The 13415-nt window shown below is 49.7% G+C and overlaps 1 protein-coding gene across 2 annotated transcripts in view; it reads left to right on the top strand.

Annotated features, from left to right (window-relative positions):
* LOC135057893 (G2/M phase-specific E3 ubiquitin-protein ligase-like) overlaps positions 1–13415 on the top strand; it is a 130264-nt gene that overhangs the window by 57178 nt on the left and 59671 nt on the right. For both annotated transcript variants that reach the window (XM_063963613.1, XM_063963612.1), the window contains exon 7: positions 11170–11276. In XM_063963613.1, coding sequence (XP_063819683.1) covers positions 11170–11276 — 107 coding nt within the window. The remainder of the gene's footprint in view (positions 1–11169; positions 11277–13415) is intronic.

Below are 13415 nucleotides of genomic sequence, written 5' to 3'. Positions count from 1 at the left end.
TCGTGGGTAAAAAGGACGGTTCGTTGCGACCCTGCATCGACTTCAGGGAATTGAACTGTATCACGATTAAAAACTCATACCCACTGCCTCTCATTTCGGTCTTGTTTGACCAGCTTCGTACTGCCACCATTTTTTCTAAGATTGACCTAAGCGGTGCGTACAATCTAATCCGAATAAGAGAGGGGGATGAATGGAAGACTGCCTTTAATACCCACTCAGGGCATTATGAATATTTGGTGATGCCTTTTGGGCTTTGTAATGCCCCGGCAGTCTTCCAGGACTTCATGAACGATGTGCTCAGGGAATATTTGGATAGATTCTTAGTTGTATACTTAGATGACATCCTAATCTTCTCCCATTCCCAGGAGGAACATCGGAAGCATGTACGCTTAGTCCTCCAGAAACTCAGAGACCACCGGCTTGGGGCGAAGCTGGAGAAGTGCGAATTTGAAGTTCAGCAAATCGCATTTCTAGGATATATTATCTCCCCAGAAGGTTTCCAAATGGAGGGTTCCAAGGTACAGGCAGTCCTGGATTGGGTGCAGCCCACTAGTTTGAAGGCGCTTCAGCGTTTTCTGGGCTTTGCGAATTTTTATAGACGATTTATCGCTGGATTTTCGTCTATAGTGGCGCCCTTGGTGGCACTCACTAAGAAAGGGGCGGATGTTGCTCACTGGTCTTGTGAGGCCAAAGCGGCTTTTGCCCGTCTCAAAAGGGCATTTGTCTCGGCCAAGGTGCTGCGACACCCAGATCCAGAGCGTCCTTTTGTGGTGGAGGTGGATGCCTCTGAGATGGGTATTGGGGCAGTGCTCTCTCAGATGGGGGTGTCTGATAATCGCCTTCATCCCTGTGCTTACTTTTCCCGTAAATTTTCGCCTGCCGAGATGAATTATGACGTGGGTAACTGGGAATTGTTGGCTATTAAGGATGCACTCGAGGAGTGGAGACACTGGCTTGAGGGGGCTAAGCTTGTGGTCTCAATTCTCACCGACCATAAGAATTTGGCATATTTAGAGTCAGCGAAGCGCCTCAATGCCAGGCAGGCATGATGGGCTTTGTTTTTTGCTCGCTTTAATTTTTTGATAACATATCGCCCTGGGTCAAAAAACATCAAGGCTGATGCGCTCTCGCGGAGTTTTGCTCCAATCCAGGAGACCACCGAGGAGCCATTGCCCATTGTGTCCCCATCATGTATTAAAGTGGGCATTACCCAGGACCTCTTGTCATTAGTCCTTAGAGCACAGGAGCAGGCTCCTCCAGACCTTCCGGTAGGTCTTTTGTTTGTGCCTCCTAGGTTAAGACAGCGAGTGTTCCTGGAATTCCATGCCAAGAAGTCGGCAGGTCACCCGGGTACTGCCAGAACTCGGGAGTTGCTATCTAGGGCGGTGTGGTGGCCCTCGGTGGCTAGGGATGTGGATCAGTGGGTTCGGGCATGTGACATCTGTGCCCGAAATAAGACTCCTAGTGTTATGATTCCAGTACTCCTGACCGGAGGAGATCTAATGACAATGGCCAGAGTACTGGAAGGGGAATGCTCGTTACGGGAGCTAGAAAGACTAGTTGCCCCTGGCGCCCTAACTCTATTGTCTCACCCGTGCTATCGAAAATCCCTTGCGAGACTATGGTTTCTTGAGCCCCTGGCAGCCACGTTTGAAAGGCGGATTATGTCTGCCCAACTCCGGTGCCCCCCGGTCTTAGTGAGAGACAAAGGGAAATCCGAGGCAGGATGATGACAAGAGGACCTCTGACTGACAACAGGCCTGGGGCAACAAGCTAACTAACCAAACCAGAAGTATGCGCGGAAAAACCGCCAGATAAAAGGACAACCAAAATCCACTAGTCCGTTACTCCTACCCAGCACCGCTGGATACCAGAGTGGATCTGTGGGAGCGGAATCCTCCGCAAAAGCTCCGGAACACAAATGATAAATAATAAGTAATAAAGCGGCCAAGCCGCAACACACGGCTACGCCGTGACTCACGAACACCACTGGATGTTTAAAGGTGCTCAGTCAGGACTCCAGGAACAGATGACGACTTCCGAGTACAGGACAACTGAGGACAGGAACGACCGGGTACAGCAGGACTGGAAACACTCTCAGCAAACAGATACAGCATGCAGGAAGCTATTACCGGCGTCTGTGAGAAGCCCAGGAAGTGTACTTAACAGGGAGTCCTCCAATCAGCTGTTCAGAGGCTGATTGGATTAAATGCCGTGCAGCTGCCTTGCTGCACGGCCAGGAAACAGGTGCCCTATTAATTTAAATGGACCCAGCAACGGGGAACGCGGTCCGCCAGTGGCGTCCCCGTTGCTAGGGTCCGTGCGGCTCCGTGCGCCCGGCGTCTAGCGTTGCCAGGGAGCCGGCGGCTGTACGCGCACGGCGTCCCTGGTTGCTAGGCGCCGGGCCGCACCGACGAGCGGACCCCGGCGCCTAACAGTACCCCCCCCTTGAGGAGGGGTCAAGGAATCCCTAAAGCCAGGTTTCCGAGGAAATTCCCGAAAAAATGCCCTCTTGAGCCTCGGGGCATGGAGATCCTTATCCAGGACCCAAGACCTTTCCTCTGGACCATAGCCCTTCCAGTGCACCAGAAAATAAAGCCGACCCCGGGACAATTTGAAATCGAGAACCTTCTCCACCAAGAACTCCTGCTGTCCCTGTACATCTACTGGTGATTTCCCCTGAGAGATCTTCCGAGGAAATCTACTGGAAGAAACGTATGGTTTCAACAGGGAGCAATGGAACGTATTTCCGATTCGGAGAGCTCTTGGTAAACGTAACCGGAAAGCAACTGGATTGATTTTTTTAATAATATGAAATGGTCCAATAAATTTGGGGCCCAATCTAGCTGAGGTTTGTCGAAGTCTAATGTTACGAGTCGACAACCATACCCTGTCTCCCACCTTAAAAGTGCAAGGACGCCGGAGCCTGTCAGAAAACTTTTTCTCTCGAAATGCCGCTTTTCTGAGAGCAAGGTGCACTTTTTTCCAAATGACTCTGAGATGAGAGGTTAAGGTTAGCGAGGAAACAGAGGAATGTTGGAAAAAAGAATTAGCTCTGGGGTGAAAACCAAAAACTGAAAAGAATGGAGACACATTAGTGGAGGAATGACAAGAATTGTTGTAAGCAAACTCCGCCAAAGGAAGAAACTCGGACCAATCATTCTGGAGTTTGGCTGAGTACAAACGCAAATACTGTTTTAATGATTGATTAACTCGCTCGGTCTGCCCGTTGGATTGGGGATGATAGCCGGATGTTAAAGACAATTTCATCTTTAATGAGGCACAAAAAGACTTCCAGAATTGTGCAATGAATTGTGGACCCCGATCAGAAACAATATCAGTGGGCAACCCATGAAGTCTGAAAACATGGCGGAGAAACAAAACAACCAATCCCTGGGCAGATGGCAGTCGGGGAAGAGCAATGAAATGGGCCATCTTGCTAAAACGGTCCACTACCACCCATATGACTCAGAATCCGGCTGACAGAGGGAGGTCTACCACAAAATCCATGGAAATATGAGACCATGGCCTGAGAGGAACATTTAAGGGCATAAGTTGCCCGATAGGCAAGGAACGGGGAACCTTATGCTGTGCACAGACCTGACAAGAAAAAACAAACTCCTTAATGTCTTTAGAAAGACCAGGCCACCATACTGAGCGGGAGACTAATTCCAAAGTCTTAGAGATCCCCGGATGCCCGGCAACTTTGCTATCATGAAACTCAGTCAAAACAGTAGCTCTCAAAAACTCAGGGACGTAAAGACGACCAGCAGGAGTATTTCCAGGAGCTTGATGTTGAAGCTGCTTTAACTGGGTAAACAAATCTTGTGTGAGGCCTGCCCAAATGACTGAAGACGGAAGTATGGGAGTAACAGGACTGTTATTATGAACTGGAAGAAAACTGCGTGACAGGGCATCCGCCTTGGTATTCTTGGAACCTGGCCTAAAAGTGATAATAAACTTGAAACGAGTAAAAAATAAAGCCCAACGAGCCTGCCGGGCATTCAGCCGCTTAGCTGATTCGATGTACTGAAGATTTTTGTGGTCAGTCAATACTGAAATGGTATGTGTTGCTCCCTCAAGCCAATGCCTCCACTCCTCGAAAGCCCATTTAATAGCCAGTAACTCCCGGTTATCAACATCGTAGATGGATTCAGCAGATGAGAATTTCCTGGACATAAAGGCACAAGGATGTAGTTCCAGAGAGTCCGGATCCTTCTGAGATAGGATAGCCCCCACTCCAACCTCCGAGGCATCAACCTCAACAATAAAGGGCAATTCTGGGTTGGGATGTCTGAGGACTGGAGCTGAGACAAAAGCTTGTTTCAAGGCCTGAAAGGATAACTCAGCTTCACGTGACCAGTTGGTAGGATCCGCTCCCTTCTTAGTCAGTGCCACAATGGGAGCAACCAGGTCGGAAAAAGAATGAATAAATCTTCTATAATAATTTGCAAACCCTAAAAAGCGCTGAATTGCTTTTAAGTTGGTGGGTTGCGCCCAACTAAGGATGGCTTGGAGCTTCTTAGGTTCCATACAGAATCCCCGAGGGGAAATAATGTACCCTAAAAAGGATACCTCCGTGACATGAAACTCACACTTCTCCAGCTTGGCATATAGGTGATTTTCACGTAATTTTTGAAGAACCTGACGCACCTTGGTAACATGTTGTTCAATTGAGTCAGAATAGATCAGGATGTCGTCTAAGTAAACGACCACGAATCTTCCTAGAAAATCACGGAGCACATCGTTAATGAGATCCTGGAAAACTGCCGGAGCGTTAGACAAGCCAAACGGCATCACCAGATACTCGTAGTGACCCGACTGAGTACTGAAAGCCGTCTTCCACTCATCTCCCGACTTGATTCGGATGAGGTTATACGCTCCCCTCAGGTCAATTTTAGAAAAAAATCACAACCGAACGCAGCTGATCAAAGAGGACAGAAATCAACGGCAGAGGGTAAGTATTTTTAACTGAGATCTTATTCAGGGCTCTAAAGTCAATGCAAGGTCTGAGTGATCCATCTTTTTTCTCCACAAAGAAGAAGCCTGCACTTAAAGGGGATTTAGATGGCCTGATAAATCCTTTCCCTAGGCTCTCCTTAACATACTCATTCATGGCCGCAGTTTCTGGCCCGGATAATGCATATAACCTTCCCTTTGGCAATGTGGCACCAGGAATTAGCTCAATAGCACAATCATAAGGCCGATGGGGAGGCAGAATGTCCGCATTGCCCTTGGAAAACACATCAACAAAGTCCTGGTATTCCACGGGAATGAGTTCGGGAATGGCAGCAGCTATTCTGATGGGAAACGTAATACATTCCTTATTACAGATGGTACCCCATTGTGAAATCTCCCCCGACTGCCAATCAATGATGGGATTATGAAAGGCCAGCCAAGGGTGACCCAGAACCACTGGAACTGCTGGGCAATGGGTAAGGAAAAACTCGATCTTTTCGGAATGAAGAGCTCCTACCGTAAGTAGTATAGGGGGTGTACGGAGGGAAATAACCCCATTGGACAAGGGACTCCCATCTAAACCATGCATGGTGATACACCTACCCAAGGCTAACTGAGGAATACCTAAGGCTTTGGCCCACGTTAAGTCCATAAAGTTCCCTGCAGCTCCACTGTCAACAAAAGCCGACACCGAAGAACTGAGGCTGCCAAAGGAAACTTTAGCTGGGACTAAAAGGGAGTTATTCGAGGAGATAAGCTGCAGACCAAAGTGAACCCCCTCACAATTCACTTGGTCGAGGCGTTTCCCGACTTGTTCGGACAATTACGGGCAAAATGTCCCTTACCCCCACAGTACAAACAAAGACCAGAGTTTTGCCTTCTGGCTCTTTCTTCTGGAGAAAGCCGAAAGAGACCCATCTGCATGGGCTCCTCTATGTCCTCAGGAATGGAAAATACACATGGAGTAGACCTGACAGGTGCTCCTTTTTCAGCCCTCCGCTCTCTGAGACGACGATCAATCTTAATAGAAAGCTCCATGAGTTTATCGAGAGTCTCAGGAGCGGGATACTGAAGGAGACTGTCTTTTATAGACTCAGATAAGCCGAGGCGAAACTGACTGCGCAGGGCTGGGTCATTCCAGCCACAGTCGTTCGACCAACGGCAAAATTCTGTACAATAAACCTCTGCAGGATTTCTACCCTGTCTGAGAGCGCGTAACTGACTCTCAGCGGATGCCTCTCTATCAGGGTCATCATACAAAAGCCCTAAAGACCCCAAAAAGGCGTCTACTGACAACAATGCCGGATCCTCTGCTTTTAAACCAAAAGCCCAGGTCTGAGGATCCCCCTGGAGCAAAGAAATAATAATTCCGACCCGCTGAGATTCAGTACCTGAGGAGATCGGTCTTAAACGAAAATAAAGTTTACAGGATTCTTTAAAATTAAAAAACTCCTTCCTATCACCAGAAAAACGGTCAGGCAAGTGCATTTTTGGTTCAGGGACTACCCTCGGGGAAGTTCGTAAAAGATCTTCCTGCGACTTCACCCGAAGGGGAAGATCCTGAACCATCTGAGTAAGTTCTTGAATCTGGCTGACTAGGAGCTGGCCAGGATTTGGCCCTAAACCTGTGGGATTCATGAGGCCGATAACTCTTACAAAACTGAATAAGGAAAAAATCAAACCCTGTTTAATTTTAATTTTTGGTATGGCCGGTAATAATGTTATGATTCTAGTACTCCTGACCGGAGGAGATCTAATGACAATGGCCAGAGTACTGGAATGGGAATGCTCGTTACGGGAGCTAGAAAGACTAGTTGCCCCTGGCGCCCTAACTCTATTGTCTCACCCGTGCTATCGAAAATCCCTTGCGAGACTATGGTTTCTTGAGCCCCTGGCAGCCACGTTTGAAAGGCGGATTATGTCTGCCCAACTCCGGTGCCCCCCGGTCTTAGTGAGAGACAAAGGGAAATCCGAGGCAGGATGATGACAAGAGGACCTCTGACTGACAACAGGCCCGGGGCAACAAGCTAACTAACCAAACCAGAAGTATGCGCGGAAAAAACGCCAGATAAAAGGACAACCAAAATCCACTAGTCCGTTACTCCTACCCAGCACCGCTGGATACCAGAGTGGATCTGTGGGAGCGGAATCCTCCGCAAAAGCTCCGGAACACAAATGATAAATAATAAGTAATAAAGCGGCCAAGCCGCAACACACGGCTACGCCGTGACTCACGAACACCACTGGATGTTTAAAGGTGCTCAGTCAGGACTCCAGGAACAGATGACGACTTCCGAGTACAGGACAACTGAGGACAGGAACGACCGGGTACAGCAGGACTGGAAACACTCTCAGCAAACAGATACAGCATGCAGGAAGCTATTACCGGCGTCTGTGAGAAGCCCAGGAAGTGTACTTAACAGGGAGTCCTCCAATCAGCTGTTCAGAGGCTGATTGGATTAAATGCCGTGCAGCTGCCTTGCTGCACGGCCAGGAAACAGGTGCCCTATTAATTTAAATGGACCCAGCAACGGGGAACGCGGTCCGCCAGTGGCGTCCCCGTTGCTAGGGTCCGTGCGGCTCCGTGCGCCCGGCGTCTAGCGTTGCCAGGGAGCCGGCGGCTGTACGTGCACGGCGTCCCTGGTTGCTAGGTGCCGGGCCGCACCGACGAGCGGACCCCGGCGCCTAACACCTAGAGGGGTTCCTGTTGGCCCATTACATCCACTCTCTATTCCATCTATGCCATGGACCCACATTTCAATGGATTTTGTAGTGGACTTGCCCAAATCCTCGGGGATGACAGCCATCTGGGTTGTCGTTGACAGGTTTTCGAAGATGGCGCACTTCGTTCCATTGGTTGGGCTGCCATCGGCCAGACGCCTGTCTGAATTATTTATGCTGCATGTTGTGCGCCTCCACGGGTTGCCACTTGATGTGGTCTCTGACCGCGGATCCCAGTTTGTGGCCAAATTCTGGAGGGCATTTTGTTCCGATCTCCAGATTTCTGTCAGCTTGTCGTCAGGCTACCATCCGCAGTCTAATGGGCAGACTGAAAGGGTGAACCAGTCCTTGGAGCAGTTCCTCAGGTGTTATGTCTCCAAGTGTCAGACTGACTGGGTGGCTCATCTGTCCATGGCGGAGTTTGCCTATAACAACGCGGCTCACTCTGGTACAGGGATCTCTCCCTTCCTTTGTGTGTATGGGCATCATCCTAAGGCCAATTCTTTTGACCCCCTGGACTCCACGCCTGGTGGTTCCTCTGTGGTTTCGGTCCTTAGAGGTATTTGGAGGAAAGTGAAGAAAGCCCTTGTGTCTGTGTCATTAGTGACCAAAAGGGTTTTTGATAAGCGGAAAAGACCCTGCAGCTTCAAATTAGGAGACTTCGTCTGGTTGTCTACCAAGAATTTGAAGTTGAGACAGCCATCTCATAAGTTAGGCCCCCGGTTCATCGGTCCTTATAAGATCACTAGGGTTATCAATCCGGTGGCATTTCAGTTAGATCTACCCCGTTCTTTGGGTATCAATAAAACATTTCATTGTTCCCTTTTAAAACGGGCGATTAGTAATCCTTCTTCCAGTGGAAGACCTTCCCCTCTTCTGATACGTGGCCAGAGGGAGTTTGTTGTTGAAAGGATTCTTGACTCCAAGATGGTTCGGGGTCGGCTGTCATTTTTGGTGCACTGGAAGGGGTATGGCCCGGAGGAGCGGTCGTGGGTGCGCAGTTGTGATCTTCATGCCCCCAGACTGTTACGCTCTTTCTTCTCGCAGTTCCCCGATAAACCCGGTGGTAGGGGTTCTTTGACCCCTCGTCAGAGGGGGGGTACTGTTAGGGTCTCCTGCTCTGTGCTGCCACGTCGTCATGGCAACCGGGAGACAAGTGCTAGCGGAGTAACCTGAGCGTAGCTGATACTCCGGTTCGGGTCTTTTGCTGTGCAGTGGTTACAGGCTCTGTGCACGGCAGGGGATCCGGTGCTGGTTTTTGTGCTCACAGTCTGTGAGGTCTGAGTGGGGCGTGGACAGCACCTGCTATATAAACCCTCTTCTCAGGTTAGGCAGATGCTGCTGAATCTTTGTTGGTTAGTCAGTTCCTGAAAGCTAGCTAGTACTGTGTAAACTTTGTATTTGTTTGTTGCTTACTGCAAATAGGCCTTGGGATTTGGTATTACACTCTGCCAATCCAGACCTAGCAGTAAGACTGGAGTCAGTCGTTTAACCTGCTGGGGTTCTTTTGCTACTCTGTGAACCTAGCAAGTTTGCGGCTGTATTCTCAGACTTGCCTGCCAAAATCCTTTCTCACTGTGCAAGGTGTTCAGGTGTCAGTTTAGTGGCAGTAAGCTGAACCAGTGCACTGCAAGTGAGGACTAGGATTGTGGAGACTCTCCTTGTGTCTATTATTCCATCTCTGACCAAGGAGTTTACTGCCACACCCGTTGGTAACCCTTTAGGGTTTTGCTGTTGCCCTTAGCAACAGCATTTCGGGTTCTCTACGTATTAAATCACTACATCTCGCTTCATTCCATCTGAGCATTCCTAATACTAGGGAGACACCCAGTTTCTTAGCCTTTGGGCTTCTCTGTTCACTTTGTTTATTTTGTTACCCTATCACCTTCTGTGTATGTAATGTCATATTCCCCAGTCTGTCTGTGAGTTCATTTGTTTTGCATCCCTCACCGTTCAGACACCAGTACATTCCTGCTGGCACTAGTGTGCATAACATTTGCACACGTGACTCATGCTGTGCATGTGCAGTACAGGACTGCAAAATCAAATGCAGATCAGCAGCAGACTGTCAGTGATTGATAGTCTGCTGCGGTATGGGGGCTTGTAGGGGGCGGCGATAGACTTTGTTTCTCCATACAGAGGTGTGTTGCCGCTGTTGTGGGGGAGTGACAAGTCCAGGATCTCTGTCAGAAGATGGAAATTTCCTGGCCTATTTGTTTGATCTGTGGAGGCCGGCATGCACAACCCCACGCAGCCAGCCGATGGTGTCGCAGGTAATCCAATGCTGCGTCCTAGGGTCAGGTCAGATGACTAATGCAAGCAGCTGCATTACCATATTAGAGATATCGCTGCTGCCTCCATGTAACCATCAGCGATAGTTGCTGCAACCACATCTGAATCAGGCCCTAGTAGCTCAGAGGTAAAGGGGAGGAGAGATGGCACGGTACTATTGTGACACCCTCTGGGGTAACTATCACAAAAACCTATAAGACTAAGTTTTAACATAAACTTACAACACACTGTAAATTATATTAGATTACACAGCGCCTCAGCCCCATCCTCACCACCTTCCTCAGCTCCTCATCGGTGTCCACAGAATCCTCCTCAGCCCCTCATCAGTGTCCACAGCCCCTCAGTATCATTCTCATCACCTTCCTCAGCCCTCATCTATGTCCACAGAACCCTCATCAGTGTCCACAGGTCCTCAGCACCATCCTCCCCACCTTCCTCAGCTCCATCCTCAGCTCCTCATCAGTGTCCACAGCTCCCCAGCCCTATCCTCAGCTCCTCATCAGTGTCCCAGCACCTTCCTCAGCCCCTCATCAGTGGCCACAGCCCCTCAGTATCATTCTAATTACCTTCCTCAGCCCTCATCTATGTCCACAGAACCCTCCTCAGCCCCTCATCAGTTTCCACAGCCTCTCAGCACCATCCTCAACAAGCAGCACCATCCCCAAACCCCAGCCCCCACATCAGCATCCTCATTAGTGTCCATAGCACTCATCCGTGTCCTCAGTGGGGGTGGGTGTGCAGCACCCTCCTCTCCTGGCTCCCCTCATTGAGTTAGGATGGTTGAGCTGCAGCCTGCTCCTCTCTGTATTCCCACACCGGCTCATTGTAACGTTGCTGCACATATACTGTACTTCCTGCCGAGCATAGCGCCTGGATGCGGGCCTGTTCGGCAGGACTAGCCAATGAACAGCAGCACATCTGCATGTGTGTGTGGGGTGATTGCTGTCGTATCTTGTACCACTGGCTGAGCAGAGCTCTGGGGCTATGATTCTGCTTTTGGCGTTGCATGTGAGGGTGCCGTGCACATGTCTATAATAACTGTGTTTGCTCTTTACATATGAAGGTGAATGACTGAATGACACATGCGTATTCTCCATGAAATTAATCTGACCTGCGCATCCTTGCTCTTGAGCAGAACTTTTGCTTTATGACTATATATATATATTTTGTATTTCAATATAACTTTTTACATTACAGATGCAGGCACTGAATGCAGGCAAATACCATCTAAAGTGTCCTGTATGTCAAAATCTGACTCGTTTTCAGGAAGAGTTGCTTCGTATGGGCATATACATCCCACACAGGTATATAACAATTTAATTTACATTTAAAATAGAGCCGTGCTATACACGTGACGACATGCGGTATTTTAAGACGGGAGGAGGCCAATGTACAGATTGCCATTGGCTCCTTCATCCCAGAAAATAAAGACACTGGCAAATGCACTGAACATCACACAGACTCTGGGATTTTGCATCCTGTCTTCTGCACATGTGCAATAATATGACATTATGATTGTAAATATGGTGTCAGTGCCATATGACTGGTGATGACTTCAGAAACATAATGCCAGAGCCATATTTCCAAAGAGATCAGTGATATAAAGGTGCAGGTGGCAGCAGGACAGAGAGAAGATAAGTAACTGAAATGGGTCCAAGGTGTGCAGTGTGGGCCCCCCGGGTGTGGTATTGAAAGTCAACAGTAACTAGGTCGACAATGTCTAGGTCGACCACTATTGGTCGACAGTAACTAGGTCGACAGGGTGTCTAGGTCGACAGGGTTTTTAGGTCGACATGTTCTAGGTCGACAGGTCAAAAGGTCGACATGAGTTTTTAATGTTATTTTGGTGTCGTTTTCTTCGTAGAGTGACCGGGAACCCCAATTAGTGCACCGCGTCCTCTCGCATGGCTCGCTTCGCTCACCATGCTTCGGGCATGGTGCCTTCGCTCCGCTACCGCTTCGCTCTCGGCACAGATAACCGTTCCAATCGTAGTCCACGTGGATCGATAAGTATGAAAAGGTTAAAAAAAAGAAAAAAATTGTGAAAAACTCATGTCGACCTTTTGACCTGTCGACCTAGAACATGTCGACCTAAAGACCCTGTCGACCTAGACACCCTGTCGACCTAGTTACTGTCGACCAATAGTGGTCGATCTAGACATTGTCGACCTAGTTACTGTCGACTTTCAGTCCGGATCCCGGGCCCCCCTACCCCTATTGGTTGTATCTATGTTGCCTTCGTGCAAAGGACCTGGACGTGACAAAACGAGAGGGCAGGAGAGAACTTCCACCCTTACAGCTCCTAAATGTTTTGTTCGTTCTCCGATCGTTTGGGGTATTTTTTTTTTCTATGCAGGATTGGACGCTCGCCACGCATCGGGCTCGGTGTCTCGCTCCACTCCGCTTCGCTCGCCACACTTTTCTATTCCAAATAGATTGGGACATGGACCCAGGGGGTTATGGGAAAGGTCCTCTGCACGAAGAGAATCTAGACGCTACCTACCCCTATTATAGATATGCTACTGGCAGGGCCGTAACTACGTGTGTGCCAAGTGGGCTTAACACACAGCGCAGTTGCCCTGAGGGCGCATGGCCAGTGGCATGTAATGAGTCAAATTGACTCATTACATGCCGCCTCTGAAGTCCGCGCCGCAGCCGCGCTGCAGGAGAGAGAAGCGCCGGGGGCAGCTGAGAAGGAGGAGGAGGGAGGGGGACTGGAGCCGCAGCAGCGCTATTTCATTGGTAGTAAGCGCCGCTGCAGCATCCCCCTCTCCTTCCGTATAGGCTGCCTGGCGCTGCTGTGGATGCTGGGATGCGGTTCCTCTATCCCAGCATCCACAGCAGCGCCAGGCAACCAATACGGAAGGAGAGGGGGATGCTGCAGCGGCACTTACTACCAATGACATAGCGCTGCTGCGGCTCCAGTCCCCCTCCCTCCTCCTCCTTGTCCGATGCCTGCACACTGCACAGAGGGAGATGCCAGCACGAGGAGCCTGTCAGCGGGGAGAAGGTAAGTATATCCCTCTCTCTCTCTCTCTCTCTCTCTCTCTCTCTCTCTGGGGGACACCGTCTGCCATAATGTGTAAAAAGGGGTCCTGGCTGCCGCAATGTGTAAAAAGGGGGACTGGCTGCCGCAATGTGTAAAAAGGGGGACTGGCTGCCGCAATGTGTAAAAAGGGGGCCTGGCTGCCGCAATGTGTAAAAAGGGGGACTGGCTGCCGCAATGTGTAAAAAGGGGGCATGGCTGCCGCAATGTGTAAAAAGGGGGCATGGCTGCCGCAATGTGTAAAAAGGGGGACTGGCTGCCGCAATGTGTAAAAAGGGGGACTGGCTGCCGCAATGTGTAAAAAGGGGGCCTGGCTGTCGCAATGTGTAAAAAGGGGGACTGGCTGCCGCAATGTGTAAAAAGGGGTCCTGGCTGCCGCAATGTGTAAAAAGGGGGC

This window comes from Pseudophryne corroboree, chromosome 3 (assembly GCF_028390025.1).
Source record: "Pseudophryne corroboree isolate aPseCor3 chromosome 3, aPseCor3.hap2, whole genome shotgun sequence".
In the NCBI taxonomy this organism is placed as follows: Eukaryota; Metazoa; Chordata; class Amphibia; order Anura; family Myobatrachidae; genus Pseudophryne; species Pseudophryne corroboree.
The sequence above is the reverse complement of the archived record's forward strand: the minus strand, read 5'-3'. Positions and strand labels throughout refer to the sequence as shown.